The sequence below is a fragment of the Oncorhynchus masou genome, chromosome 25, assembly GCF_036934945.1.
Source record: "Oncorhynchus masou masou isolate Uvic2021 chromosome 25, UVic_Omas_1.1, whole genome shotgun sequence".
Taxonomy (NCBI): Eukaryota; Metazoa; Chordata; class Actinopteri; order Salmoniformes; family Salmonidae; genus Oncorhynchus; species Oncorhynchus masou.
The window spans coordinates 12,909,657-12,937,461 of record NC_088236.1 but is presented as its reverse complement, the minus strand read 5'-3'; the positions used below and the strand labels follow the sequence as shown (position 1 = coordinate 12,937,461).

At 43.7% G+C, this 27,805-nt stretch overlaps 1 protein-coding gene across 2 annotated transcripts in view; it reads right to left on the bottom strand.

The window, feature by feature from the left end:
* LOC135513798 (cytosolic arginine sensor for mTORC1 subunit 1-like) overlaps positions 1-27,805 on the bottom strand; it is a 33,936-nt gene that overhangs the window by 5,558 nt on the left and 573 nt on the right. For both annotated transcript variants that reach the window (XR_010451580.1, XM_064936731.1), the window contains exons 2-8: positions 23,602-23,672; positions 19,584-19,777; positions 15,081-15,216; positions 14,677-14,800; positions 14,353-14,463; positions 4,555-4,637; positions 4,315-4,409 (exon numbers count right to left, since the gene is read on the bottom strand). Coding sequence is in view for 1 of the 2 variants with exons in the window: in XM_064936731.1 (XP_064792803.1) it covers positions 4,315-4,409; positions 4,555-4,637; positions 14,353-14,463; positions 14,677-14,800; positions 15,081-15,216; positions 19,584-19,777; positions 23,602-23,672 (814 nt within the window). In the remaining variant the exon portion in view is untranslated. The remainder of the gene's footprint in view (positions 1-4,314; positions 4,410-4,554; positions 4,638-14,352; positions 14,464-14,676; positions 14,801-15,080; positions 15,217-19,583; positions 19,778-23,601; positions 23,673-27,805) is intronic.

Below are 27,805 nucleotides of genomic sequence, written 5' to 3'. Positions count from 1 at the left end.
AGGCGAAATCGTGCCTCATTAGCTCTTGTATTTATGTAACCTTTATTTAACTAGTTAAGAACAAATTCTTATTTACAATGATGGCCTACCCGGCCAAGCCCTAACCCAGACGACTCTGGGCCAATGATGCGCTGCCCTATGGGACTTCCAATCACGGCCGGTTGTGATACAGCCTGGAATCGAACTAGGGTGTCTGTAGTGACACCTAAAGCACTGAGATGCAGTGCCTTTTTTATTTTACCTTTATTTAACTAGTCAAGTCAGTTAAGAACAAATTCTTATTTTCAATGACAGCCTAGGAACAGTGGGTTAACTGCTTTGTTCAGGGGCAGAACAGATTTTGACCTTGTCAGCTCTGGGATTCGATCTCTTCCGGTTACTAGTCCAACGCTCTAACCACTAGGCTATCTGCCACCTACCTGCCGGTGTGTGTGTGTGTGTGTGTGCACAGTCAACTTAGTATATTTAAAACTTCTGAGCCACTGGAATTGTGATACAGTTAATTATAAGTGAAATAATCTGTCTAAACAATTGTTGGAAAAATTACCTGTGTCATGCACAAAGTAGATGTCCTAACTGACATGCCAAAACTATAGTTTGTTAACAAGACATTTGTGGAGTGGTTGAAAAACGAGTTAATGACTCCAACCTAGGTGTATGTAAACTTCCGACTTCAACTGTACATATGAAATGGGAAAAACAGTATGTAACCATTATTAAAGTGAGCAGTGTTCCATTATTAAAGTGACCAGTGTTTCATGTCTATGTACATAGGCATTAGCCTCTAAGGTGCAGAGTTGAGTAACCTGGCGGTAGCCTGTTAGTGACAGTGACAGTGACTAAGTTCAGGGCAGGTTACTGGGTGGAGGCTGGCTAGTGATGACTATTTAAGCTGTTTTTCCTTCTCTCGGTCCCAGCTTTGATGCAGCTGTACTGACCTCTCCTTCTGGATGATAGCGGGGTGAACAGACCGGGTGGCTGAGTTTCTTGATGATCTTCTTGGCCTTCCTGTGACACCGGGTGCTGTAGATGTCCTGGAGGGCAGGCGTGTTACCCCCGCAGGAGAGCGGTTACGATGGTGCAGTTGCTGTACCAGGCGGTGACACAGTCAAACAGGACACTCTCAATGGTGCATCTGTAAAGAGAGTCTTAGGGGCCAAGACAAATTTCTTCAGCCTCCTGAGGTTGAAGAGGCACTGTTGCGCTTTCTTCACCACGCGGTTTGCGTGGGTGGACCATTTTAGATTGTCAGCGATGTGTACGACAAGGAACTTGAAGCTTTCCCCTTCTCTACTGTGGCCCTTCAATTTGGATGGAGTCGACCTCCCTCTGCTGTCTCCTGAAGTCCAAGATCAACTCTTCATTTTGTTGACGTTGAGGGAGAGGTTATTTTCCTGGCACCACTCCGCCAAAGCTCTCACCTCCTCCATGTAGGCTGTCTTGTCGTTGTTGGTAATCAGGCTACCGCTGTTGTGTTGTCTGCAAACTTGATGGTTGAGTTGGAGGCGTGTGTGGCCACGCAGTCATGGATGAACAGGGAGTACAGGAGGGGGCTGAGCACACATCCTTGTGGGGCCCTTGTGTTGAGGATCAGCATAGTGGAGGTGTTTTTGCCGACCTTAACCACCTGGGGGGGCGGCCCATCAGGAAGTCCAAGACCCAGTTGCACAGGGCAGGGTTCAGACTGGGGGTCCCGAGCTTAATGATGAGCTTGGAGGGTACTATGGTGCTGAAGTGGGGCTGTTACGGTGACAGTATTACCGCCACACCGGAGGTCACCAGTCATGACCGCAGTCAAATTCCACGTGACCGTTTAGTCATGGTAACTAGGCTTCTTCAAGCTCTGATGCTGCTGATGGTCATTAGTTAATTGCATTTTTGAATATTTGCGCTTATAGCCAACTGCTATGTGCGCGTTGCTGCGCTTATAAATATGAAGAAATAGCCTAATAGTTTATCAACATTTTAAGCGAAACGTGTTGCATCAGCCACATTGCTTTTAAAAGTGTTTTATTTAATGTGTGTGGTTGTATTACTCTGTCCCAGAGTATATTTGGAATATTTATTAATTGACATATGCTAGTGCTTTTAATGTTCGTTAGGCCTACTCATCTTGTTGAAGGTTAAATGTGGACAGTTCTTCTAACATCTTCAATATGCGTCTCAGAATTCAATAACAAGGACATGCGCAGATGCGTCCCGATATGTCGGTATTCACTTGTAGCCTACTTTTTTAGATGAGATGCCTGTGAGAAGGACCCGATCACGTGACGGACATTGGCTACTAAGAATTTAGATATCTAAGCGAGTCATGTGAGGGAGAGGTGCTTCGGAGCACGGCAGCTGGGAGAAGGGAATTAAAATATTCAGCCCCAGGGCACAACAGCCACTTTGGCTGCAAAAGGCATGGATTTATTAGATGGCATTACGCTGGAAGCCTGGTTAGAAGATTATCAAGTGCTTGTCAAATTGTGCATGAGAGACTGATGAAGTGTGTGCAGCCTGCACAAAAAACTAAGCAGAGTTCATGCCTTTCATGCAACTTTTTTCAAAATCATCATTAGTCGCATCATGCAGCTTTAGAATGTATAAAACGTTTTAACATATAACCCAACATTTGTATCACAATTAAAGTTGCAAACACAACTCTAGATTTTGCAGATAGGAGTTCCTGTTTCTTTGTTCACCGCTCAACACAGAATAGCGGCATGTGCGCACTGCCTCAAACCGTTTGGAGAAAATATCCTTTATTTTATTCAGTTGAATAGTATTTGTTCCACAGAATTTTAGGCATATCTTGTCTGCTAAATTAACTAGTGTAGCCTATAGCCATATTGGGGCCTGACATACTGACAACTCAGAGTATGCTATTCTGGCCTTCTGGATATTCTGTCCCTTCATATCATGTTTCTATGAGACAAAATAAATAATGGATGTATTGTGATGGCGTATAATAAATTGATTTATTATACTTTTTTAAAATGTAGATGTTCCAAAGGTCTGCATCTGTGGCTTGTAGGCTAAATGTGTTCACGTAATTAACAGTCAATTACCTTGAGACCGGCAGTTATTTGCTTGACAATCCGGCGGCAGGGTAGCCTAGTGGTTAGAGCATTGGACTAGTAACCGGAATGTTTCAAGTTCAAACCCCTGAGCTGACAAGGTACAAATCTGTCGTTCTGCCCCTGAACAGGCAGTTAACCCACTGTTCCTAGGCCGTCATTGAAAATAAGAATTTGTTCTTAACTGACTTGCCTGGTTAAATAAAGGTAAAACAAAAAAATAAAAATCCCCAGCTGACAAAATGTCATGACCGCCACAGCCCTATGTTGAAGGCTGAGCTGGAGTCAATGAACAGCCTTCTTACATAGGTATTCCTCGTCCAGATAGGATAGGGCAGTGTGCAGCATGATGGCATCATCCGTGGATGTATTGGGGGGGTATGGAAATTGCATTGGGTGACAGCTAAGGTGATATGATCCTTACCTAGCCTCTCAAAGCACTTCATGACAGAAGTGAGTGCTACGGAGCGATAGTCATTTAGGTCAGTTACTTTCTTGGGTATAGAACCAAGTGGGGAGAGCAGACTGTGATAGGGAGAGATTGAATATGTCCGTAAACACTCCAGCCAGCAGGTCTGCACATGCTCTGAGAACGCGGCTAGGGATGCCATCTGGGCAGGCAGCCTTGAGGGGGTTAACACGGTTAAACGTCTTACTCACGTCGGCCACGGAGTACTAGAGCTTACAGTCCTCGGGAGCGGCCCGCGTCGGTGGCACTGTGTTATCATCAAAGTGGGCGAAGGTGTTTGTTTAGCTTGTCCGGAAGCAATATGTCAGGTTACGCAATGTGGATGGTTTTCCATTTATAATCTGATTGTCTTCAGCATGAGAAGTATTCTGACTGACAGCTTATCTCTCAGTCAGGTATCACACGTCAAACTATCAGTGTCATTCAGGTGTCAACTATGCAGATAGTGCAGAAGACACGTCAGACCAACAAAAGCTGGAAAGTCCACAGGAAGCGGTTGATTTAGCATCCTCTGACAAATCAAACATTCATTCTGTCATCTGATAGCGCTGCTGACATTCTTGTGATGTTTATAAGCCCCGTTGCAAACACCTGCTACTGTATTCATGGATAAAATAACTATCACAGTCATTAAACTACACGCTACCCTTTATCCAGGAGTGAACAGTGCCCTCTGTTGGTCAGAATCAGAACATACCCTCTTCTAAAGTTCTATACTCCATGTTCTGTAGTGTAAAGCTGGGTGCCAGTGGCTGTCACATCAGCAGCTAAAGGCTTGCTCACCAGGGCATGGTCGAAGCTGAAGGTGCTGATATAATAGGCTGAGATGTCGTTATCGGCCAAGGGCTGGGATATCTGGGCAACAATGCCACACTCGTCTGGAGAAGAGAAGAGAGATGGAGAGATTAACAATGAAGTATTTATAGTATCAGTATAAGTATCAGTCTAATCACGTTAGAGTTGGGCAAGATCCTAACCTACTTATAGTGGGTCTTTGAGAGGATGGATTAAAAGGTAGTTTACCGAAACCCAGAGGCTGTCCCCCAATGCGCACCATCCTCCACAGCTCCCTGGAGGAACTTGTGAAGAGAAGATCAGCAGGGAACCTAGAATACACACAGACACACACACACAGTGTTGGTCATTGCTGCTACCAAGTATCACAGGCCAGAATTCAGGAGGAGCAACAGCACCACCATCTGGCTATCGCCTACCATTGAACGCCTGACTGACATCTGTGTGACGCCCGACTCTTAAAGAAAATTGCCTGGAGCCATAGTGCTATTATAATACCGTAAAGTCTCAACTGCGGGAGGGTCTACATATTTTTTTATTCTATTTTCTTTATTTTAGGCTCAAAAGAAGTGTGGTCTTTCATCAGGGGTTTCAAACTCATCCAATGGAGGGCCTAGTGTCTGCTGGTTTTTGTTTTTTCCTTTCAATTCAGACAACCAGGTGAGGAGAGTTCCTTACTAACCAGTGACCTTAATTCCTCAATCAAGTACAAGGGAAGAGCGTAAACCCACAGACACTTGTCCCTGTGTGAGTTTGACATGTCTTACATAGCACTGCAGGCACATTTTTAATAACAATAGTAATATATACAACATGCATCAATCCACTGTCTCAAAGGTATCCATCAACTTCGCTGCTTTGCTTATAGTCCTTGGGGCCCGTGCGTCATGTCTTCAACTGTGTAGGCCTATCATTACCCGTTGCACTGTTTTCCTCTAAATCTCAAACTAACCATCGTCAAATCCTTTCAAATAAAGCAAGGTGCATAGAGTCAAATAAGCACTAGGCCTCATGTTATTTTTTGTATTACATTGTTATTGATTACTGCATTGTTATGTTTAGTGCTCGCAAGAAAGGCATTTCACTGTACTTGTGCATGTGACAACTTGAAACATTTCATTTCTATTGTTCTTTTGATATGGTTGTGCTGATAATTTCTGCCATTTGGTAGGCAACAAAAATTGGATACATGAAGCTTCTCGTCATTAGCCTACTTGTTACTCTAGAATACGAATTGAAGCCTTGCTCACCATAATGTTATAAATGAAAAATCTAGTTGACATCGGTAGGCTAAAGTTCTCTTTCATGTCTGCTTCTCTCACAAAGCGAGGACTTTTAGGACCGGAGGCGCGGACTTTTAGGACCTGAAGCGAGGACTTTTAGGACCTGAAGCGAGGACTTTTAGGACCTGAAGCGAGGACTTTTAGGACCTGAGGCGAGGACTTTTAGGACCTGAGGCGAGGGCTTTTAGGACCGGAGGCGAGGACTTTTAGGACCGGAGGCGAGGACTTTTAGGACAGGAGGCGAGGACTTTTAGGACAGGAGGCGAGGACTTTTAGGACAGGAGGCGAGGACTTTTAGGACCGGAGGCGAGGACTTTTAGGACCGGAGGCGAGGACTTTTAGGACAGGAGGCGAGGACTTTTAGGACAGGAGGCGAGGACTTTTAGGACAGGAGGCGAGGACTTTTAGGACAGGAGCCGAGGACTTTTAGGACAGGAGGCGAGGACTTTTAGGACAGGAAGCGAGGACTTTTAGGACAGGAAGCGAGGACTTTTAGGACAGGAGGAGAGGACTTTTAGGACAGGAGGCGAGGACTTTTAGGACAGGAGGCGAGGACTTTTAAGACCGGAGGCGAGGACTTTTAGGACAGGAGGCGAGGACTTTTAGGACAGGAGGCGAGGACTTTTAGGACCTGAAGCGAGGACTTTTAGGACCTGAAGCGAGGACTTTTAGGACCTGAAGCGAGGACTTTTAGGACCGGAGGCGAGGACTTTTAGGACAGGAGGCGAGGACTTTTAGGACAGGAGGCGAGGACTTTTAGGACAGGAGGTGAGGACTTTTAGGACCTGAAGCGAGGACTTTTAGGACAGGAGGCGAGGACTTTTAGGACCGGAGGCGAGGACTTTTAGGACAGGAGGCGAGGACTTTTAGGACATGAGGCGAGGACTTTTAGGACAGGAGGCGAGGACTTTTAGGACAGGAAGCGAGGACTTTTAGGACAGGAGGCGAGGACTTTTAGGACCGGAGGCGAGGACTTTTAGGACAGGAGGCGAGGACTTTTAGGACAGGGGGCGAGGACTTTTAGGACAGGAGGCGAGGACTTTTAGGAAGATCAAAACAGTGTGGACTAGAAGGCAGGACAGGAGATCATGAGGTGGGCTTTGCGCTGTATAGTGTGTTCGTTCACTTCTTAGTTCAGTAGGGAGAGTTTTGGAGAAGGGAAGCCAATCCGTTTAGATGTTGTGAAAAATATATGAGTATAGGTTACTCCATTGGCATGTAATAGCCTGTACACGGTCTGCTCTGCCATTGCGCTCCTTCACACCAGGGTGAAGGAGAGTTTTTAAGATGGAAATCGTAAAACTGGACCAGTAAGAATACAAAACAAAAATTAAATAGGTCCCCAATACCGTGTGAATGTATATGTTTAATGTTGCCTATTACTTGAATGGTGACCGGAGACCTTTCGAATATACAGTTTAATGTCAAGTTATTTCTAGTTCACAAAAGCTTATGGAAATAAACTCAACAAAAAAAGAAACGACCCTTTTTCAGGACCCTGTCTTTCAAAGATATTTGGTATTTTACTAATTAACTTCACAGATCATCATTGTAAAGAGTTTAAACACTGCTTCCCATGCTTGTTCAATGAACCATAAACAATTAATGAACGAGCACCTGTGGAACGGTCGTTAAGACACTAACAGCTTACAGATGGTAGGCAATTAAAGGTCACAGTTATGAAAACTTAGGACACTAAAAAGGCCTTTCTACTGACTCTGAAAAACACCACAAGAAAGATGCCCAGGGTCCCTGCTCATCTGCGTGAACGTGCCTTAGGCATGCAGCAAGGAGGCATGAGGACTGCAGATGTGGCCAGGGCAATACAGTGCAATGTCCGTACTGTGAGACGCCTAAGACAGCGCTACAGGGCGACAGGGCGAACAGCTGATCGTCCTCGCAGTGGCAGACCATGTGTAACAACATCTGCACAGGATCGGTACATCTGAACATCACACTTGCGGGACAGGTACAGCATGGCCAGAACAACTGCCCGAGTAACACCAGGAATGCACAATCCCTCCATCAGTGCTCAGTGTCCGCAATAGGCTGAGAGAGGCTAGACTGATGGCTTCTAGGCCTGTTGTAAAGGCAGGTCCTCACCAAACATCACCGGCAACAACATCGCCTATGGGCACAAACCCACCGTCGCTGGACCAGATAGGACTGGCAAAAAGTGCTCTTCACTGACGAGTCGTGGTATTGTCTCACCAGGGGTGATGGTCGGATTTGCGTTTATCATAGAAGAAATGAGCGTTACACTGAGGCCTGTAGGTGGAGGGTTGTCATGGTATGGGGAGTTGTGTCACAGCATCATCGGACTGAGCTTGTTGTCATTGCAGGCAATGACAACGATACAGGGAAGACATCCTCCTCCCTCATGTGGTACCCTTCCTGCAGGCTCATCCTGACATGACCCTCCAGCATAACAATGCCACCAGCCATACTGCTCGTTCTGTGTGTGATTTCCTTGCAAGACAGGAATGTCAATGTTCTGCCATGGCCTGCGAAGAGTCCGGATCTCAATCCCATTGAGCACATCTGAGACTTGTTGGATCAGAGGGTGAGGGCTAGGGCCATTCCCCCAGAAATGTCCAGAAACCTGCAGGTGCCTTGGTGGAAGAGTGGGGTAACATCTCACAGCAAGAACTGGCAAATCTGGTGCAGTCCACGAGGAGGAAATGCACTACAGTACTTAATGCAGCTGGTGGCCACACCAGATACTGACTGTTAGTTTTGATTTTGACCCCACCCCCCCCTTTGTTCAGGGACACATTGTTCAATTTCCATTAGTCACATGTCTGTTGAACTTGTTCAGTTTGTGTCTCAGTTGTTGAATCTTGTTATGTTCATACAAATATTTACACATGTTAAGTTTGCTGAAAATAAACACAGTTGACAGTGAGAGGACGTTTCATTTTTTGCCGAGTTTAGGAGTACGCCATCTCAATGTCTGGAAGGAATGTATATCTTTTCCCAGTCACATGCAGAAAGTTAATTCAGGAAAGCCTGTTCACAAAACTGCTTGCCATTCCCTTTATTACCTGAGGGGTTAATTTGGGGGTTTTATTGTGCCTTGCACACGCACATTGTTTGGGCAGATACGATGTCTGGGTACTTACGCACGTTATTAGTTAGGATAATATCAATTAGCGTTGATTTAGAGAGGTCTTTAGGGTTCAGCCTTGTAGCTGCCTTTATCAGCTGGGTGAAATTCAACGTATTGCATAGCCCTTATATGGCGTTGGAGTTTGGCGATAACCAGTCCCAGTTTAAAATTGCCCATGAGAACCATTTAATTATTCCCCCAGATACGTAAGAGCTCAGCAAGGGAATCTAGATACTCGACCCTATCACATAGGAGCTCAGCAAGGGAATCTAGAGACTCGACCCTATCACATAGGAGCTCAGCATGGGAATCTAGAGACTCGACCCTATCACATAGGAGCTCAGCAAGGGAATCTAGAGACTCGACCCTATCACATACAAGCTCAGCAAGGGAATCTAGAGACTCGACCCTATCACATAGGAGCTCACCACCCTTGCTGTCTCTGCCTGGCCGGTTCCCCTCTTTCCACTGGGATTCTCTGCCTCTAACCCTATTAAAGGGGCTGAATCACTGGCTTAGTGGGGCTCTCTCATGCCGTCCCTGGAAGAGGTGCGTCACCTGAGTGGGTTGATTCACTGATGTGGTCATCCTGTCTGGGTTGGCGCCCCCCCTTGGGTTGTGCCATGGCGGAGATCTTTGCGGGCTATACTCAGCTTTGTCTCAGGATGGTAAGTTAGTGGTTGAAGATATCCCTCTAGTGGTGTGGGGGCTGTGCTTTGGCAAAGTGGGTGGGGTTATATCCTTCCTGTTTGGCCCTGTCCGGGGGTGTCCTCGGATGGGGCCACAGTGTCTCCTGACCCCTCCTGTCTCAGCCTCCAGTATTTATGCTGCAGTAGTTTATGTGTCGGGGGGCTGGGGTCAGTTTGTTATATCTGGAGTACTTCTCCTGTCCAATTTGGTGTCCTGTGTGAATCTAAGTGTGCGTTCTCTAATTCTCTCCTTCTCTCTCTCGGAGGACCTGAGCCCTAGGACCATGCCCCAGGACTATCTGACATGATGACTCCTTGCTGTCCCCAGTCCACCTGGCCGTGCTGCTTCTCCAGTTTCAACTGTTCTGCCTTATTATTATTCGACCATGCTGGTCATTTATGAACATTTGAACATCTTGGCCATGTTCTGTTATAGTCTCTACCCGGCACAGCCAGAAGAGGACTGGCCACCCCACATAGCCTGGTTCCTCTCTAGGTTTCTTCCTAGGTTTTGGCCTTTCTAGGGAGTTTTTCCTAACCACCGTGCTTCTACACCTGCATTGCTTGCTGTTTGGGGTTTTAGGCTGGGTTTCTGTACAGCACTTTGAGATATCAGCTGATGTACGAAGGGCTATATAAATACATTTGATTTGAATCTAGAGACTCGACCCTATCACATAGGAGTTCAGCAAGGGAATCTAGAGACTCGACCCTATCACATAGGAGCTCAGCAAGGGAATCTAGAGACTCGACCCTATCACATAGGAGCTCAGCAAGGGAATCTAGAGACTCGACCCTATCACATAGGATCTCAGCAAGGGAATCTAGAGACTCGACCCTATCACATAGGATCTCAGCAAGGAAATCTAGAGACTCGACCCTATCACATAGGAGCTCAGCAAGGAAATCTAGAGACTCGACCCTATCACATAGGAGCTCAGCAAGGAAATCTACAGTTGCAATTTCATAAAACACTAGATAGGGTGGAATACAGACAAAACCCACTGGAAAAGAAAAGCTGCTGCACTGTCAGGTAAACTGGAGAAAAGCTGCTGCACTGCCAGGTAAACTGGAGAAAAGCTGCTGCACTGCCAGGTAAACTGGAGAAAAGCTGCTGCGTTGTCAGGTAAACTGGAGAAAAGCTGCTGCGTTGTCAGGTAACGCCATACAACACTCCTTCCGTGGCCTCCAACTGCTCTGAAACGCTAGTAAAACCAAATGCATGCTTTTCAACCGTTCGCTGCCTGCACCCGCACGCCCGACTAGCATCACCACCCTGGATGGCTCCGACCTAGAATATGTGGAAATCTATAAGTACCTAGGTGTCTGGCTATACTATAAACTCTCCTTCCAGACTCATATCAAACATCTCCAATCTAAAATCAAATCTAAGAGTCGGCTCTCTATTCCGCAACAAAGCCTCCTTCACTCACGCCGCCAAACTTACCCTAGTAAAACTTACTATCCTACCGATCCTCGACTTCGGCGATGTCATTTACAAAATAGCTTCCAATACTCTACTCAGCAAACTGGATGCAGTTTATCACAGTGCCATCCGTTTTGTTACTAAAGCACCTTATTACCACCCACCACTGCGACCTGTATGCTCTAGTCGGCTGGCCCTCGCTACATATTCGTCGCCAGACCCACTGGCTCCAGGTTATCTACAAGTCCATGCTAGGTAAAGCTCTGCCTTATCTCAGTTCACTGGTCACGATGGCAACACCCACCCATAGCACACGCTCCAGCAAGTGTATCTCACTGAACATCCCTAAAGCCAACACCTCATTTGGCCGCCTTGCGTTCCAGTTCTCTGCTGCCTGTGACTGGAACGAATTGCAAAAATCGCTGAAGTTGGAGACTTTTATCTCCCTCACCAACTTCAAACATCTGCTATCTGAGCAGCTAACCGATCGCTGCAGCTGTACATAGTCTATCAGTAAATAGCCCACCCATTTTACCTACCTCATCTCCATACTGTTTATATTTATTTACTTTTCTGCTCTTTTACACACCAGTATCTCTACCTGCACATGACCATCTGATCATTTATCACTCCAGTGTTAATCTGCAAAATTGTAATTATTCGCCTACCTCCTCATGCCTTTTGCACACAATGTATATAGACTCTCTTTTTTTCTACTGTGTTATTGACTTGTTAATTGTTTACTCCATGTGTAACTAACTCTGTGTTGTCTGTTCACACTGCTATGTTTTATCTTGGCCAGGTCGCAGTTGTAAATGAGAACTTGTTCTCAACTAGCCTACCTGGTTAAATAAAGGTGAAATAAAAAATAAAAAACTGGAGAAAAGCTGCTGCACTGCCAGGTAAACTGGAGAAAAGCTGCTGCACTGCCAGGTAAACTGGAGAAAAGCTGCTGCACTGCCAGGTAAACTGGAGAAAAGCTGCTGCACTGTCAGGTAAACTGGAGAAAAGCTGCTGCACTGCCAGGTAAACTGGAGAAAATCTGCTGCACTGTCAGGTAAACTGGAGAAAAGCTGCTGCACTGTCAGGTAAACTGGAGAAAAGCTGCTGCGCTGCCAGGTAAACTGGAGAAAAGCTGCTGCGCTGTCAGGTAAACTGGAGAAAAGCTGCTGCACTGCCAGGTAAACTGGAGAAAAGCTGCTGCACTGCCAGGTAAACTGGAGAAAATCTGCTGCACTGTCAGGTAAACTGGAGAAAAGCTGCTGCACTGTCAGGTAAACTGGAGAAAAGCTGCTGCACTGTCAGGTAAACTGGAGAAAAGCTGCTGCACTGTCAGGTAAACTGGAGAAAAGCTGCTGCACTGTCAGGTAAACTGGAGAAAAGCTGCTGCGCTGCCAGGTAAACTGGAGAAAAGCTGCTGCGCTGTCAGGTAAACTGGAGAAAATCTGCTGCACTGCCAGGTAAACTGGAGAAAAGCTGCTGCACTGTCAGGTAAACTGGAGAAAAGCTGCTGCACTGTCAGGTAAACTGGAGAAAAGCTGCTGCGCTGCCAGGTAAACTGGAGAAAAGCTGCTGCGCTGTCAGGTAAACTGGAGAAAAGCTGCTGCACTGTCAGGTAAACTGGAGAAAAGCTGCTGCACTGCCAGGTAAACTGGAGAAAAGCTGCTGCACTGTCAGGTAAACTAGAGAAAAGCTGCTGCACTGTCAGGTAAACTGGAGAAAAGCTGCTGCACTGTCAGGTAAACTGGAGAAAATCTGCTGCACTGCCAGGTAAACTGGAGAAAATCTGCTGCACTGTCAGGTAAACTGGAGAAAATCTGCTGCACTGTCAGGTAAACTGGAGAAAATCTGCTGCACTGTCAGGTAAACTGGAGAAAATCTGCTGCACTGTCAGGTAAACTGGAGAAAATCTGCTGCACTGTCAGGTAAACTGGAGAAAATCTGCTGCACTGTCAGGTAAACTGGAGAAAAGCTGCTGCACTGTCAGGTAAACTGGAGAAAAGCTGCTGCACTGTCAGGTAAACTGGGGTTACGGGGGACCTTTGAAAAGATCTGGGGAGACTCCCTATTGGAGGAAATAATGACCAATATAGCATAATTGGGTCTGTCAAACAGGTAAGACTACCCTACTTAAAAATGGCTCCAACAAAGCTTTTAGTAAATTGGCCTAATCAACTTTCCGCACTCGGCACTGTCCATTTTTATTCTTGAAATACAGTGTATTTGGAATGTATTCAGACCCCTTCCCTTTTCCCACATTGTTACATTACAGCCTTATTCTAAAATGGATCAAATTAAGCATGTTCCTCAATTATTTTTATTTTTTTAAGTAATCCATTTTAGAATGAGGCTGTAACGTAACAAAAGGTGGAATAACAACAAAAAAGGGTCTGAATACTTTGCGATTGCACTCTAGGCCTAGATCTAGGAGTGCCGGCTGCATATTAACTAGCCTAATCTTCTTTTTATATACCATAAAATAAGTTGTTACTGTTCTTTGTGATATGCCTATTTTAGCTATATGTACTATATTACAGTCATGCTAAGCATAGGGTTGTCTTATAAGATTTTTTCATTGTATAAGATGGACATTTCATGTACATGTTCATTGTCTGATATGAAATAGTAAACTGACACGTAACATGTAAGTGTCACGTGTAAACAACGTCTAAATGATGTTAGCAATGTATATCTATCCTTCAATAAAACAAACTCCAAAGCAAATCAGGGGGAGAAAAATAGGTTTATTCGGAGAGGACAAATCAAAATGTTATGGTGGGAGTCAGATGTTCAGTCTCCCCCTGTCCTCAGCATTTCCCCCCAGAACAAAGGACAGGATGCCACTTATAACCCCCCACCCTAGCCTGGGGTTGACCAATCAGAAGTCATTGCAGGACAACTTGGCCAATGGCCAAATAACAAGTATCCCACTCCAGACTCAATGAACAGACCAATGAAAACGTGGCCCACGTAGAACACGTTGCTCTGAGTTCAGGAGTGACATTCCACAGATGTTGAACTGAAACCCAACTTCTACTTACAATTAGCTATTGACCATTGGTACTCTAATTTTTTTGTCCTCTCAAACTCTGCGTTGTGTATTCATCTTCCAAATACTATGGCAATGCCGTTTGCATGTCACATGACGTGAACACGCGGCAGTTTGACTGCTAAGAAAAAAATATTTAAAATAATAATTAGGTGGGTGCTTATATGTCCTATTTATGTGTGTATTATACGCATGTGTGAAATTGAGATAGGGGGAGTTTGGTTTTGCATATCTTAAGACCCTCAGAGAGTGGGGTCACGGCCAGGGTCAGCCATTATCAATGGGGACCCTGGAGCAATTAGGGTTAAGTGCTTTGCTGAAGGGCACAGAGATTTTTTACCGTCTTGACTCAAGGATTCTAACTAGCAACCTTTTGGTTACTGGCCCAACGATCTAACCGATAGGCCACACACAAAGTGAAACTTTAAGTCAGCTCAGATGTAAGAGAGGTGAGAGGAGATGAGTCTTACTGTCTTTGTGCCTCTGTGTCCATGACCAGAGAGACGTAGCCATCGATCAGAGAGAAGGAAAAGAACTTGATACAGTCCAGGTCCTGGCTGGGAAGAGCGCCCTCTTTAGGACTGAGGAAGAAAATCATTTACACCACAGACTCAGAATAAGACCACTTGTGGAGTGGGTCTTAAAAACATTTTTTTTTTTTTTTTTTTTTACAAAAATAAGGCAGAACCATTACCCTAAGTAAGGATTTCACACTGCAGCCATCTTGACTTGAACTGGTAAGGCAACAACTCTGATAAAAGGGACAAGGGTTTTGCGCGCGGAGCAGAGCTCACCTGTTGGAGTAGAAGAGAACGTCGATGAGTGTTGTTGCGATGGCAGGCAGAGTGTCTGGGTCCAGACTCATCACACAGAACTGGTTCTGAGGTATCAGCAAAGGGTGCACTGTCAGCTGGGGGGCTGGATATGAAACAGAAGGGGACTAATAGTTTAGAACCTGAACCCAACCTGAAATAACCTATAGCACTGGGACAGTGAGAAGTAGTGTTATAGAGTACAAGCATGTCTTCACTTTATCATGTGGGGGGATTTTATTGTAAAACATGGCTATTCTGTTACCCATAGTTCCCTTAAAAAAAAAGAGCAGACTGATATTATCGTTCCTCTATGTCTGTCCCTTTCTGTGACTCCCTCCAATACATTCAGTCTCACCCCCCCCCCCCTCTCTGCTGCGACGTACCTTCTTTGCCGTTCTTCTGGAAGCCATTGTGGACATCTTGGCTGAGAACAGCAGAGTACTCTCCCCCCACCTCTCTGTAGATGTTGAACTCTTCCCCCAGAGTGTTAATAACGACAGCCAGGTCCTTCTCCCTCACCTACAGTAAGACACTATTAATAACTACAGCCAGGTCCTTCTCCCTCACCTACAGTAAGACACTATTAATATCTACAACCAGGTCCTTCTCCCTCACCTACAGTAAGACACTATTAATAACTACAACCAGGTCCTTCTCCCTCACCTACAGTAAGACACTATTAATAACTACAACCAGGTCCTTCTCCCTCACCTACAGTAAGACACTATTAATAACTACAACCAGGTCCTTCTCCCTCACCTACAGTAAGACACTATTAATATCTACAACCAGGTCCTTCTCCCTCACCTACAGTAAGACACTATTAATAACTACAACCAGGTCCTTCTCCCTCACCTACAGTAAGACACTATTAATAACTACAACCAGGTCCTTCTCCTCACCTACAGTAAGACACTATTAATAACTACAACCAGGTCCTTCTCCCTCACCTACAGTAAGACACTATTAATAACTACAACCAGGTCCTTCTCCCTCACCTACAGTAAGACACTATTAATAACTACAACCAGGTCCTTCTCCCTCACCTACAGTAAGACACTATTAATAACTACAACCAGGTCATTCTCCCTCACCTACAGTAAGACACTATTAATAACTACAACCAGGTCCTTCTCCCTCACCTACAGTAAGACACTATTAATAACTACAACCAGGTCCTTCTCCCTCACCTACAGTAAGACACTATTAATAACTACAACCAGGTCCTTCTCCCTCACCTACAGTAAGACACTATTAATAACTACAACCAGGTCCTTCTCCCTCACCTACAGTAAGACACTATTAATAACTACAACCAGGTCCTTCTCCCTCACCTACAGTAAGACACTATTAATAACTACAACCAGGTCCTTCTCCCTCACCTACAGTAAGACACTATTAATAACTACAACCAGGTCCTTCTCCCTCACCTACAGTAAGACACTATTAATAACTACAACCAGGTCCTTCTCCCTCACCTACAGTAAGACACTATTAATAACTACAACCAGGTCCTTCTCCCTCACCTACAGTAAGACACTATTAATATCTACAACCAGGTCCTTCTCCCTCCCCTACAGTAAGACACTATTAATAACTACTACCAGGTCCTTCTCCCTCACCTACAGTAAGACACTATTAATAACTACAACCAGGTCCTTCTCCCTCACCTACAGTAAGACACTATTAATAACTACTACCAGGTCCTTCTCCCTCACCTACAGTAAGACACTATTAATAACTACAACCAGGTCCTTCTCCCTCCCCTACAGTAAGACACTATTAATAACTACTACCAGGTCCTTCTCCCTCACCTACAGTAAGACACTATTAATAACTACAGCCAGGTCCTTCTCCCTCACCTACAGTAAGACACTATTAATAACTACAACCAGGTCCTTCTCCCTCACCTACAGTAAGACACTATTAATAACTACAACCAGGTCCTTCTCCCTCACCTACAGTAAGACACTATTAATAACTACAACCAGGTCCTTCTCCCTCACCTACAGTAAGACACTATTAAAAACTACAACCAGGTCCTTCTCCCTCACCTACAGTAAGACACTATTAATAACTACAACCAGGTCCTTCTCCCTCACCTACAGTAAGACACTATTAATAACTACAACCAGGTCCTTCTCCCTCACCTACAGTGACACTATTAATAACTACAACCAGGTCCTTCTCCCTCACCTACAGTAAGACACTATTAATAACTACAACCAGGTCCTTCTCCCTCCCCTACAGTAAGACACTATTAATAACTACAACCAGGTCCTTCTCCCTCACCTACAGTAAGACACTATTAATAACTACAACCAGGTCCTTCTCCCTCACCTACAGTAAGACACTATTAATAACTACAACCAGGTCCTTCTCCCTCACCTACAGTAAGACACTATTAATAACTACAACCAGGTCCTTCTCCCTCACCTACAGTAAGACACTATTAATAACTACAACCAGGTCCTTCTCCCTCACCCACAGTAAGACACTATTAATAACTACAACCAGGTCCTTCTCCCTCACCTACAGTAAGACACTATTAATAACTACAACCAGGTCCTTCTCCCTCACCCACAGTAAGACACTATTAATAACTACAACCAGGTCCTTCTCCCTCACCTACAGTAAGACACTATTAATAACTACAACCAGGTCCTTCTCCCTCACCTACAGTAAGACACTATTAATAACTACAACCAGGTCCTTCTCCCTCACCTACAGTAAGACACTATTAATAACTACAACCAGGTCCTTCTCCCTCACCTACAGTAAGACACTATTAATAACTACAACCAGGTCCTTCTCCCTCACCTACAGTAAGACACTATTAATAACTACAACCAGGTCCTTCTCCCTCACCTACAGTGACACTATTAATAACTACAACCAGGTCCTTCTCCCTCACCTACAGTAAGACACTATTAATAACTACAACCAGGTCCTTCTCCCTCACCTACAGTAAGACACTATTAATAACTACAACCAGGTCCTTCTCCCTCACCTACAGTGACACTATTAATAACTACAAAAAGGTCCTTCTCCCTCACCTACAGTAAGACACTATTAATAATGACAGCCAGGTCCTTCTCCCTCACCTACAGTAAGACACTATTAATAACTACAACCAGGTCCTTCTCCCTCACCTACAGTAAGACACTATTAATAACTACAACCAGGTCCTTCTCCCTCACCTCCAGTAAGACACTATTAATAACTACAACCAGGTCCTTCTCCCTCACCTACAGTAAGACACTATTAATAACTACAACCAGGTCCTTCTCCCTCACCTACAGTAAGACACTATTAATATCTACAACCAGGTCCTTCTCCCTCACCTACAGTAAGACACTATTAATAACTACAACCAGGTCCTTCTCCCTCACCTACAGTAAGACTCTATTAATAACTACAACCAGGTCCTTCTCCCTCACCTACAGTAAGACACTATTAATAACTACAACCAGGTCCTTCTCCCTCACCTACAGTAAGACACTATTAATAACTACAACCAGGTCCTTCTCCCTCACCTACAGTAAGACACTATTAATAACGACAACCAGGTCCTTCTCCCTCCCCTACAGTAAGACACTATTAATAACTACAACCAGGTCCTTCTCCCTCACCTACAGTAAGACACTATTAATAACGACAACCAGGTCCTTCTCCCTCACCTACAGTAAGCGGACAACATACGGGCTGACAGTCAGTGACATTGAGAGAGAGAATTTAAAAAAAGGTACATTGTAGTCACTTCTATTACTTCAAATGGACTAGTGGCCTATTTGTACTTATAACATTTATCTTACGTTTGGAGTGGGACAAATGCAACTTCTTTGCAAAGCTATACCTACTTCATCACAACTTATCATCGGCGTCTTCCGTAACATGCAACACTTTGACCCACTGCTTCCACCATTGTGTAAAATGCTCGTTTTTGACAAGGATTTGAGGGGACACAAAGTAAGTGAGGATGGCAGATTTGAGTTTGAGAACTTAGCATTTTTTCAAACACCTGCAATAGAGCCATAATCATTATGCTTAATTCTATGTAAAAAGTCTGTTTATTTTTCTGCATATTTAAGCATACCTCTTGAGCTTTCTGTATCCTCCTGACTGATGGTTATTTTTTAAAGGAACCAAATATGCTTATCTGCATCTCTGCTAAAATCTGGGTAAAATATTGAATGGAATGCGAGTCTTATTCAGTATATAGTTATTGCTTGCTTTTCTAAAGTCTAGCAATCTTGTCAGCAGGCATGCCAGCTAAGATAATTAGACAAGCTACTCAAACTTGATTAATAGCCTAAAATGGCTTGGTAGCTAGTTATGAGGTATTAGAGAGAACCAATAAAAAATAAATACGTACTCCTCAAGAAGGAATCAGTAGGCTACATAGCTTGATCAAATGAATTTACAAGCATACCTCCTGGGAGTCCTGCACATCACGGGCAGCTATGGGCAGATCAAACACTGTGTGTCTTCGCTCTGTGGCGCACCTTGGAAGGGACCACTTACTTGGGAAAATAGGGGGGGGTACACTTTACTTGGTCCAGTGAGTGTGCCCCCTCCTCCTTTTTTATAAATAATGATAAAACGTGGGCTTAAAAAGGAAGTTCAGTAATTCATTTAAAATCTGAAAAAATAGGACAAATGTGTGCCCTTGTGCCCCCTATGGGCATGACGCCTATGGCTATTGCTTAGCAACTGTTGTAATGGTTAGGTACCAGTGGCATGTTTAGGAGGGAGTAATGTTACAGAATGTTCAGAGAGAAATGTAGACCTATTACGTTGAAAAACAATGATAAAGAATCACATCAGACAACCCAATAAGCCCCAGCAGGTAATAACTGGAGGGGTCACAGAGACAGGGGACTCACCAGGATGAAGTCTGTCTGATAGGTCGAGAGCATGAAGACTGACACGTGCTGCTGGGCCAATGGGGCGATGACAGACTTAGCGATTTTGGTCACGCCCACCGCCTGCGAGCTGCTGGAGGAGTTGCCATTGGAGACCACGTTGAGTGGCAGCCACACGGAACTTTCGACCAGTAGATGCTCTGAGGGCTGCAGCTCTGCAGGGGGGAGAGGGGGGGTTAGGTAATGTCAGAACACACACACACCACTTCACTCAAACAAAGACTATCCACTAGTGGTCTATACTGTATTGAACAGAAAACCCACAGCTAAGTTGGGCCTTCTTTCTAAAAGTAATCGTACATACAGGCCCAATGCAAAGTTGCTACTTTACTGCTTTTTAAATGATATGAACAAAGTATTCAATTTTATTTGGAACGGCAAGCCAGATTAAAAGGGCCTAATTATATAACAAATATGAATTCGGAGGGCAGAAATGATTCAATATTAAAGCATTAGACCTCATACCAAAGGCATCAGTCACACAAAAGTTATATTAAGTCCAAACTGGTTCTCTAGTAAATTGGTAGGAATGTCTCATCCTGTGTTCAAGAAGGGCCTTTTCCCCTTTATTCAGACGACACCTGCCCACTTTCGGTTGTTTGAAAAGGAAATCATCTCCAACATATCTTTATTTTTTAAACAAGCCTTAGAAAGTTGGTTGCAATTTCAGTTTAATCCACCTGAAAAGACAGAACAAATAATACAACAAATATTATGGTTAAATTCAAATATACTAATTGATTAAAAAAACTATTTTTCAAAGACATTTTTAAAAAAGGTATCATTTTCGGGAATGATATCATAAATAGGACTGGTGGAGTTGTCACACATGCAGCTAACACAGACATGGAAATGTCTGCTCTACCCAAAATTACAACCAATTAATTGCAGCACTAGTTAATTAATTGCAGCACAAAAAAGTAAAGAACTTGTATGTCGGCCCTGTAGTAAAGAACATAAATGGTTAAAGAATAGTGTGATAAATATAAACATATACCAATTTCATTTAAGGACCAAAAAACGGACAGCTGTGCCATATAAATGGCAAAATAGTTGGGAAGAGATTTTCGATGTACCCATTCCATGGCACATGGTTTATGAATTGATACGCAAAACAACGCCGGATGCAAAACTTCACATTTTTCAATTTAAATTACTATACAAAATTCTTGCAACCAATAGAATGTTAAATATATGGGGGATACAATCTTCCCAGCTCTGCAGATTTTGCTGTGAGGAGGCAGAGTCATTAGATCATTTATTTGGTATTGTCCATATGTAGCTCGTTTTTGGTCACAGGTCCAGGAATGGCTGAAGAATTGTAACATTTGACGAGAACTAACGATGCAAATAGCAATACTGGGTGATTTGAAAAATCATAGTCAATCAATCATTAATATCATAATTATTTTAGCAACATTTTTTATTTACATTTGGTAGAAGCTATGAGAATAGAAAGGTTCAATTTGTTTGTGAAGCATCACAGCACAGTTGAAAAATATATGGCAAATAGAAATCCAAAATGGATGATGTTGAGAGAGATGGGAGAGGTTGACTAAGAACAAACAAGAGAGAACTATTGTAAAGTAGACTGTAGAGTGTACATAAGATGTATGGATTGAAGGTAGAAGCCTAAGTGTTTATTAGTTTACTCCAATTGGGGGATCGGCAGAAGGGTTTGTGGGGAATAATAATAAAGGTATATTCTTTAAAAAAGTATGTATGTCTATATAGGTATGTGTGTGTATATATGTGTATATGTATGAATACGTGCATGGATATATACATATTTACCAAAGAAATATATGGGGGATTGGAAACGATGCAGACAATTACATTGATGGAACCAATATTCTTTCCGCGATATTAAGCTGATCCACCCCTTAAAATGTTAGAATTTTTTAAAGTTGCTACTTTCCAAACCTGACCTTATGTCCACACAGCTATTTTAAGTAATTTCCTCTGATTGGACCCCACCCCCACTGCCATCCACTTCCTTGGAGGAGGGGGGGGGGTAAATAATGGCATCATCCACTCTCCACCATCCCCACTATGGTCCCTACAGTATGTTGGGGGTAGGATGAAGTGCCCCCAGAGACTGATCTAAGGTCAGTCTAAGATTTGGGGAGAGTAATCTGATTCTGGTGCAGTACTTCTATCGCTAGACTTCTTAACAGCGTGTGTGTGTTTATGGTCTGAGAAGGGGTCAAGGAGGGTTCAACCAGGTCTTCCTCTCACTCTCCGCTCTGGTTGCATCAGTCTATTCACACAGGATGGGCACGGGGCAGGGAAACACTATTGCCTACAGGGTCTAGAGGGCCATAACTGACCCAGGCAGGACACTGATCAGTCCTCACCCCTTCCCCAAACAGGCCATCAACAGCAGATAGCCCAGCAGCTACTTGGGAAGCAGGTGTGAGCTCTCAAACTTTTAAATGTTTGATTTATACAGGAAGTATAGGAACTGGGAGGAAAGTGCACTCGGAGATTGGGTTGTATAAGATGTGCACAATCACCTTTTGAAATACAGTGAAATACACTAGCAGATGCGTTGTACTGGATTTAACAAATCATTGTTTGTTTACCGAAATAAATTGAAATAAATGCAACCTGGAACAATTTCAAAGATTTTACTGAGTTACAGTTCATATAAGGAGATCAGTCAATTTAAATAAATTCATTAATCCCTAATTATGGATTTCACATGACTGGGAATACAGATATGCATTGGTTGGTCACAGATATCAAAAAAAAAGTTTTTAAAAAGTAGGGATATGAGTCAGTATCTGGTGTGACCAACATTTGCCTCATGCAGCATGACAAATCTCCTTTGCTTAGAGTTGATGGTGGCCTGTGGAATGTTGTGCCACTCCTCTTCAATGGCTGTGCGAAGTTGCTGGATATTGTCGGGAACTGGAACACGCTGTCGTACATGTCGATCCAGAGCATCCCAAACATACTCCAAGTGTGACATGTCTGGTGAGTAAGCAGGCCGTGGAAGAACTGGGACATTTTCAGCTTCCAGGAATTGTGTACTGATCTTTATATGTCACACCTGTCAGGTCGATGGTTTATCTTGGCAAAGGAGAAATGCTCACTAACAGGGATGTAAACACATTTGTGCACACAATGACAGAATTAAGCTTTTTGTGTGTTTGGAACATTTCTGGTATCTTTTATTTCAGCTCATGAAATATGGGACCAACACTTTATATTTTTGTTCAGTGTATTTTGTTGCTATGTTAATTAATCTTATATAGCAATGTGTTTTTATATTAGTTGCTATAGAGCCTATTTCATTCCACATAAGAAGACCACTGTCATGCAACAATTCAGTGTTCTCAGGGATGAGCCTGGTTTGAATTAAAAATGTGTGAAGTGAACTTCAATTAGTTCAGGGGATGAAGAAAAACAACACTTTCAGACTGGGAAACGGATGGTATTTATTCACAGCAGTGCCAGGACTCTGATCTCGCTCTCAGCAATCAACAGTAAACATTACACTTCCAAAAGCATAACGACATTTCAAATGACATGTCCATATAGTGTTGTAATGATGTGCAAATAGTTAAGTAATTATCTTTTTGTTTTCTCATGATTTGGTTGGGTCTAATTGTGTTGCAAAGCTCTGCTTCTCTCTATCTATCTATTCCCCTTCAAAAGGGGAACTGTTCTGGTTGGAATCATTTGTCAGAAGCAGCCCCTTGTGGATTCTCTGCACCAGCTTTCACCTCTTAAAATAGACAGAAAGATAGAGAAGGACTGGAGGCGATATGTGCCTGTAATGTCAACTACATCTGTGAGATACAGACATTGGGAATAAAATACCTCTAAAGAAGAAGAGTATCGGGCATAAAAAAACATGTGACGTTGAAGTTGTTGACTTCAGGATGTTAAGGGAGTGTGATTGATAATAGGCTGGGGGTGGAGGTTTGTTAAGTGGTGCATCTCTGGTTGATACCAAGGAGGAGTCATTTACCTTTAAATCCCTCTTCATCCAGGACAACAGTGTAGTTCTCTGGGGTCTCTGTCAGACTGAAGAACTTGCATCTGAGAGAAAGGGAGAGAGAAGATTAGATCACCATTTTCAGAACAAACTAAAACATGTTGCCACTATGAGTGTTACTGTGTAGTATGGCGATGGTGTGTGTGTTAGGGGTGATTTAAACCTAGTGCCCTCTGGCCAAGCACCAAACTCTAGTCTACACTGTGCCAATATTCCCCCAGCATGCCTGGTCTGCTCACAATGTGTGCACCCAATCGAACAAGGCTCTGCTTTGCTTCAATCACCCACTGTGTTTTTTAATCCTAGAGAGAGCAGAGCCAAACCCGGCCGTTCTGAGATGGGACGGCAGGATGGTCCTTCTTTCGAGGGCCCCATTCATTAGGCCCAATGCTGTGCTGCCTAGCAGTGGGGGACACTGGGTACATTGGAGTAAGCGGGGGACTCCGATTGGCTTCATTATTTCAGGCCTGAATCCAAAATACTTTGGTCTCAGAGAGAGACAGAGGAGTTTTGGAGACACTGTGTCCACAATGTTGTCTTTGTGGCAGACTGCCCCCTGGCCAGCAGAAGAGAGCGGTTCACGAGGACTATGCATAATACAAAGTAGAAGTTTTGCAGGAGAGGAATGAAAGAACAGGAAGTCCATTCAGCATAAACATACAGTATGTGGCTCATTCAAGACCACGCCTCTCTCCCTTGCAAGGTCGCTGCAAAACCGAAGAGGAAATAGCCTGGCCCCAGATCAGTTGGCTCTGTAGACTTGTATAGTCAACTCCTATGGTCGTTGTCACGGATGCAGAGTTAGAGTCAGACCAATCTTCTGGATGATTAAACAGTGCAACACCTTCCCCTTCACTGTTATTCTGCCTCAGCAACAGACAGCAACATCCCTCTCTGCTGTCATTAGAAAATGCCCCCCCCCCCCCCCCGTGGCTATCCCCCCCAGCTGTATAACACTAGAATCCTGTACGGGGTACTACTCAGCAAAACGTAATCCGCTGGTTTCATGAGACAGGGCAATCAATCCAGAGAGAGGCGTGCATCCAAAATGGCACCCTATTCCCTACAGAGTAGTGTACTGCACATCATACAGTAGGGAATAGGGAGCCATTTCGGACACAACCAGTGAGAGCAAGCAAGGCAGCGAGCTAACTCAGCAGACCATTGTCTACTGTCACCTCACAGTCAGCCCTTCCTGTTGACCTCTCACCCTGTCCGGCTCTACAGCTACATACTGCTAGGTAGCCCAGCGCCCGTCAGAGCATGAACGAGGCCTGTGAAAGTTTGCTTCATTCTCAACCTCGGAATTTACTGCTAGATTTCCGACTTGTTATTGTAAAGCCTGCTAGAAGGGGGAGAGGATGGTGCTAACAGGTAGCAAACCTCAGTCTGCTTTGTTAAGGCTGCAAACATTTAAAAGCTTATTAATGATCATATTTCTTTTACCAAAGGGAGAGTGTAGCCTAATTGATGCAGGCACATTCTTAAAATGGTTTGGAGCTGGGTATTTAACTCCACGTGACGCTGTTGCTGGGTTATGATAGTTTCCTGTTTCTGTGCTAGTCATTCTATATTTTCTATAAAAGCTTCTACAAAACATCTGCGGCACTGACACAGAGGTTTAACATTCTAATTCTTTATTCCAGCCTTAGATGATAAAAGTCAACATCCATTCCATTCTCATGTGTCTCCATGATGCAACAAAGGTACAGTCAGCACATTTATGATTGGTGATAAACTATTTATTTATTTTGTGGTGTGAGGGCAAGAGAGCAAGTGAAAGAGAGAGACTTGAAAAAAAAATGGTACTCAAAATGATGTTATTTACCAATACAGAGGAGAGAACTGGCATTCCATCAGAGGAAAGGTGAGGGTTGTGAGCCATGATGGCGTTCTGTGTTATGAACCATCTCCCACCAACTCTGGATGAACATGGTGTATGTGTCTAAACTTGCGATTGGCTAGAGGCTGACCTAATGGGCGTTCCACTTTCACAGAGTGTCTTCGAATGAACAATGGATGAAGTTTACCCAGCTCTCCCCCTGCTGCTAACCAAGGGCCCTTGACTGCCTACTGTAGAAGGCAAATGGAGAAGAAAAGAAATCCACATTAGTTTTGGCTCAGAGTTGCGACCCGTGCTCTCTCGTCAGCAAGCTGCAGAGGTCAGGGGGCAGGCAGCAACATAGGCTACTGGCTAACATTATACAGTATGAGTGTGCATCCCTGACCACCACCACAGCCTTACAGATTAACACTGTAGCAGACACTAAATTCAGCTGGGAGAGAGATAACCCTTCTCCTTTCCTTCAAACCCTTATCATGAAGGCTGACAGTGCTTATTTCAGCAGAAGAATAACACTGACAAGAAGAAACAGAAACTTGGTGAGAGAGAGCGATGATCAATTATGTTCCCATTACCAGCTGGTTATTGCTGAACACTAGAGTAGGCTACTTAAGATTCAATAATACACTCACACAGATATTCTACAATAGATTGTTGCGGAATGAGAATTGTGCTACTGAAGAAACTGTCAGACAGAGCTGTAACAAGAAAAAACAGCTTACAAGATCTGCTTGCTACTATACTGTGCTGACTGGTTCGGTAGCCTATCAAGAAAATTCCTTCTATGGTTGTTTGCTTTTGAGTGATTTTGTGCCCTATATTCTAATGTATTGCAGAGCCCTACAAGAGGGAGATCTGTAGTCTAAAACCAATTATATTGTGAAGCGGTCTAAATTGTTTGTTTTTTAAACATTGTTTATATTAGGGTTGTTGTTGTTATGTTCCCCAAATGCATTCATGGTAACTCAAAACAATTCAGTCTAAACCATTATTTTTCCACATGGCCTGATCCTTACCCCAAAACAGGAAAACAACCAGGACACAACAGAATATGACATAACTACAAAGCAACAACAAAGGGAGACAAAACCCATGTAGGTTAACAGCCTAAGTCCCTAAGCTGTTACTGCATGACAGGGCAATTCTACTTCATTCTGACTTTTCTTTGGATTCGACCCTAGTAGCTGACCTGTCATGAAGTGTATCCATAGGCCAGCAGGTACAATGAATAACCCACTAATGACTCACTGGAGGGAGAAGCTGAGGAACTCTTTGGGTGACTAACACATTTAGAAGCTATCATTGAGCAATATATCCAGTGTGTACATGTCTCTACACATCTAAAGGAAGTGTCAGGGGGTGGGTGGGGGGGGAGTCAAGGCCAACTCTATCATCAGTGACGCTTGTCAGACGAGTATGGCGCCTGAGCTGGTAGACTGATGTTACTGGATTGATCTGTGAAACCTTTATGATAAGCAAGTCCTTGAAGACTGCCAGTAGAGCTGCTTAGACTTCGCAGAACACAAAGTGGGGTCTAGGTTATATAAAAAAAATCACCTTTTAAAAACAGCCTTCTCCAACTTGGCATGGATGGCATTTCTTCCCAAACTATGTAGGCCTACTGTGTATGTTGAGCCTCTTTTCCACCTCTGAATTCATAGGCCTACAATTATATAGGCTACTACTATATAATATACTGCTGGCATGTATAGTTACTGCTAGATGTTTAATCCCTTCTTCCGGCTGATGCATATGCAGGACAGGCCGAGTCATAAACAATTACATAACAAAGGCAGGATTTCCAGGGATTAACTAAAAATTGCCACTGCAGCCACCATCCGTTCCAGACACTTTAAAAGCTTTATATTCAGGCTCTTTAAAGATGAATTTCCAGAGAGCTGCCTTTGCCATGACAAGTCTTGGGGAAGTGATTAGGTCCCATTGAAAGGAAAGTGCTTTCATCATCATAATATCGTAAGAACAGACACGAGCCTATTGCTCTGCCCAAAGACCACCTGTATCTGAACACTGAATACGTGTTTTGTTTGTTGGCATAGTTACCAATAGGCCTATAACAACTAAACATACTTTAGGTTTTCTAATGATCACTCTTCAAAATACCAGCTAAACATTTACTGAGCTACTGTTTCAGCAAATGAAAGACTGATATTAGTATAGAAAAATTAAACACTACTACATTTTGGACTGGTGTGCTCATTCATTGACGGCAAGTACAATAAACAGTGCACCACATTACATTGTCTGGTTACCTTTGGTCAACGTTTTAATCATTGTTTAGGGGTGCAGTTGGCTACATCGACATAGCATGACATG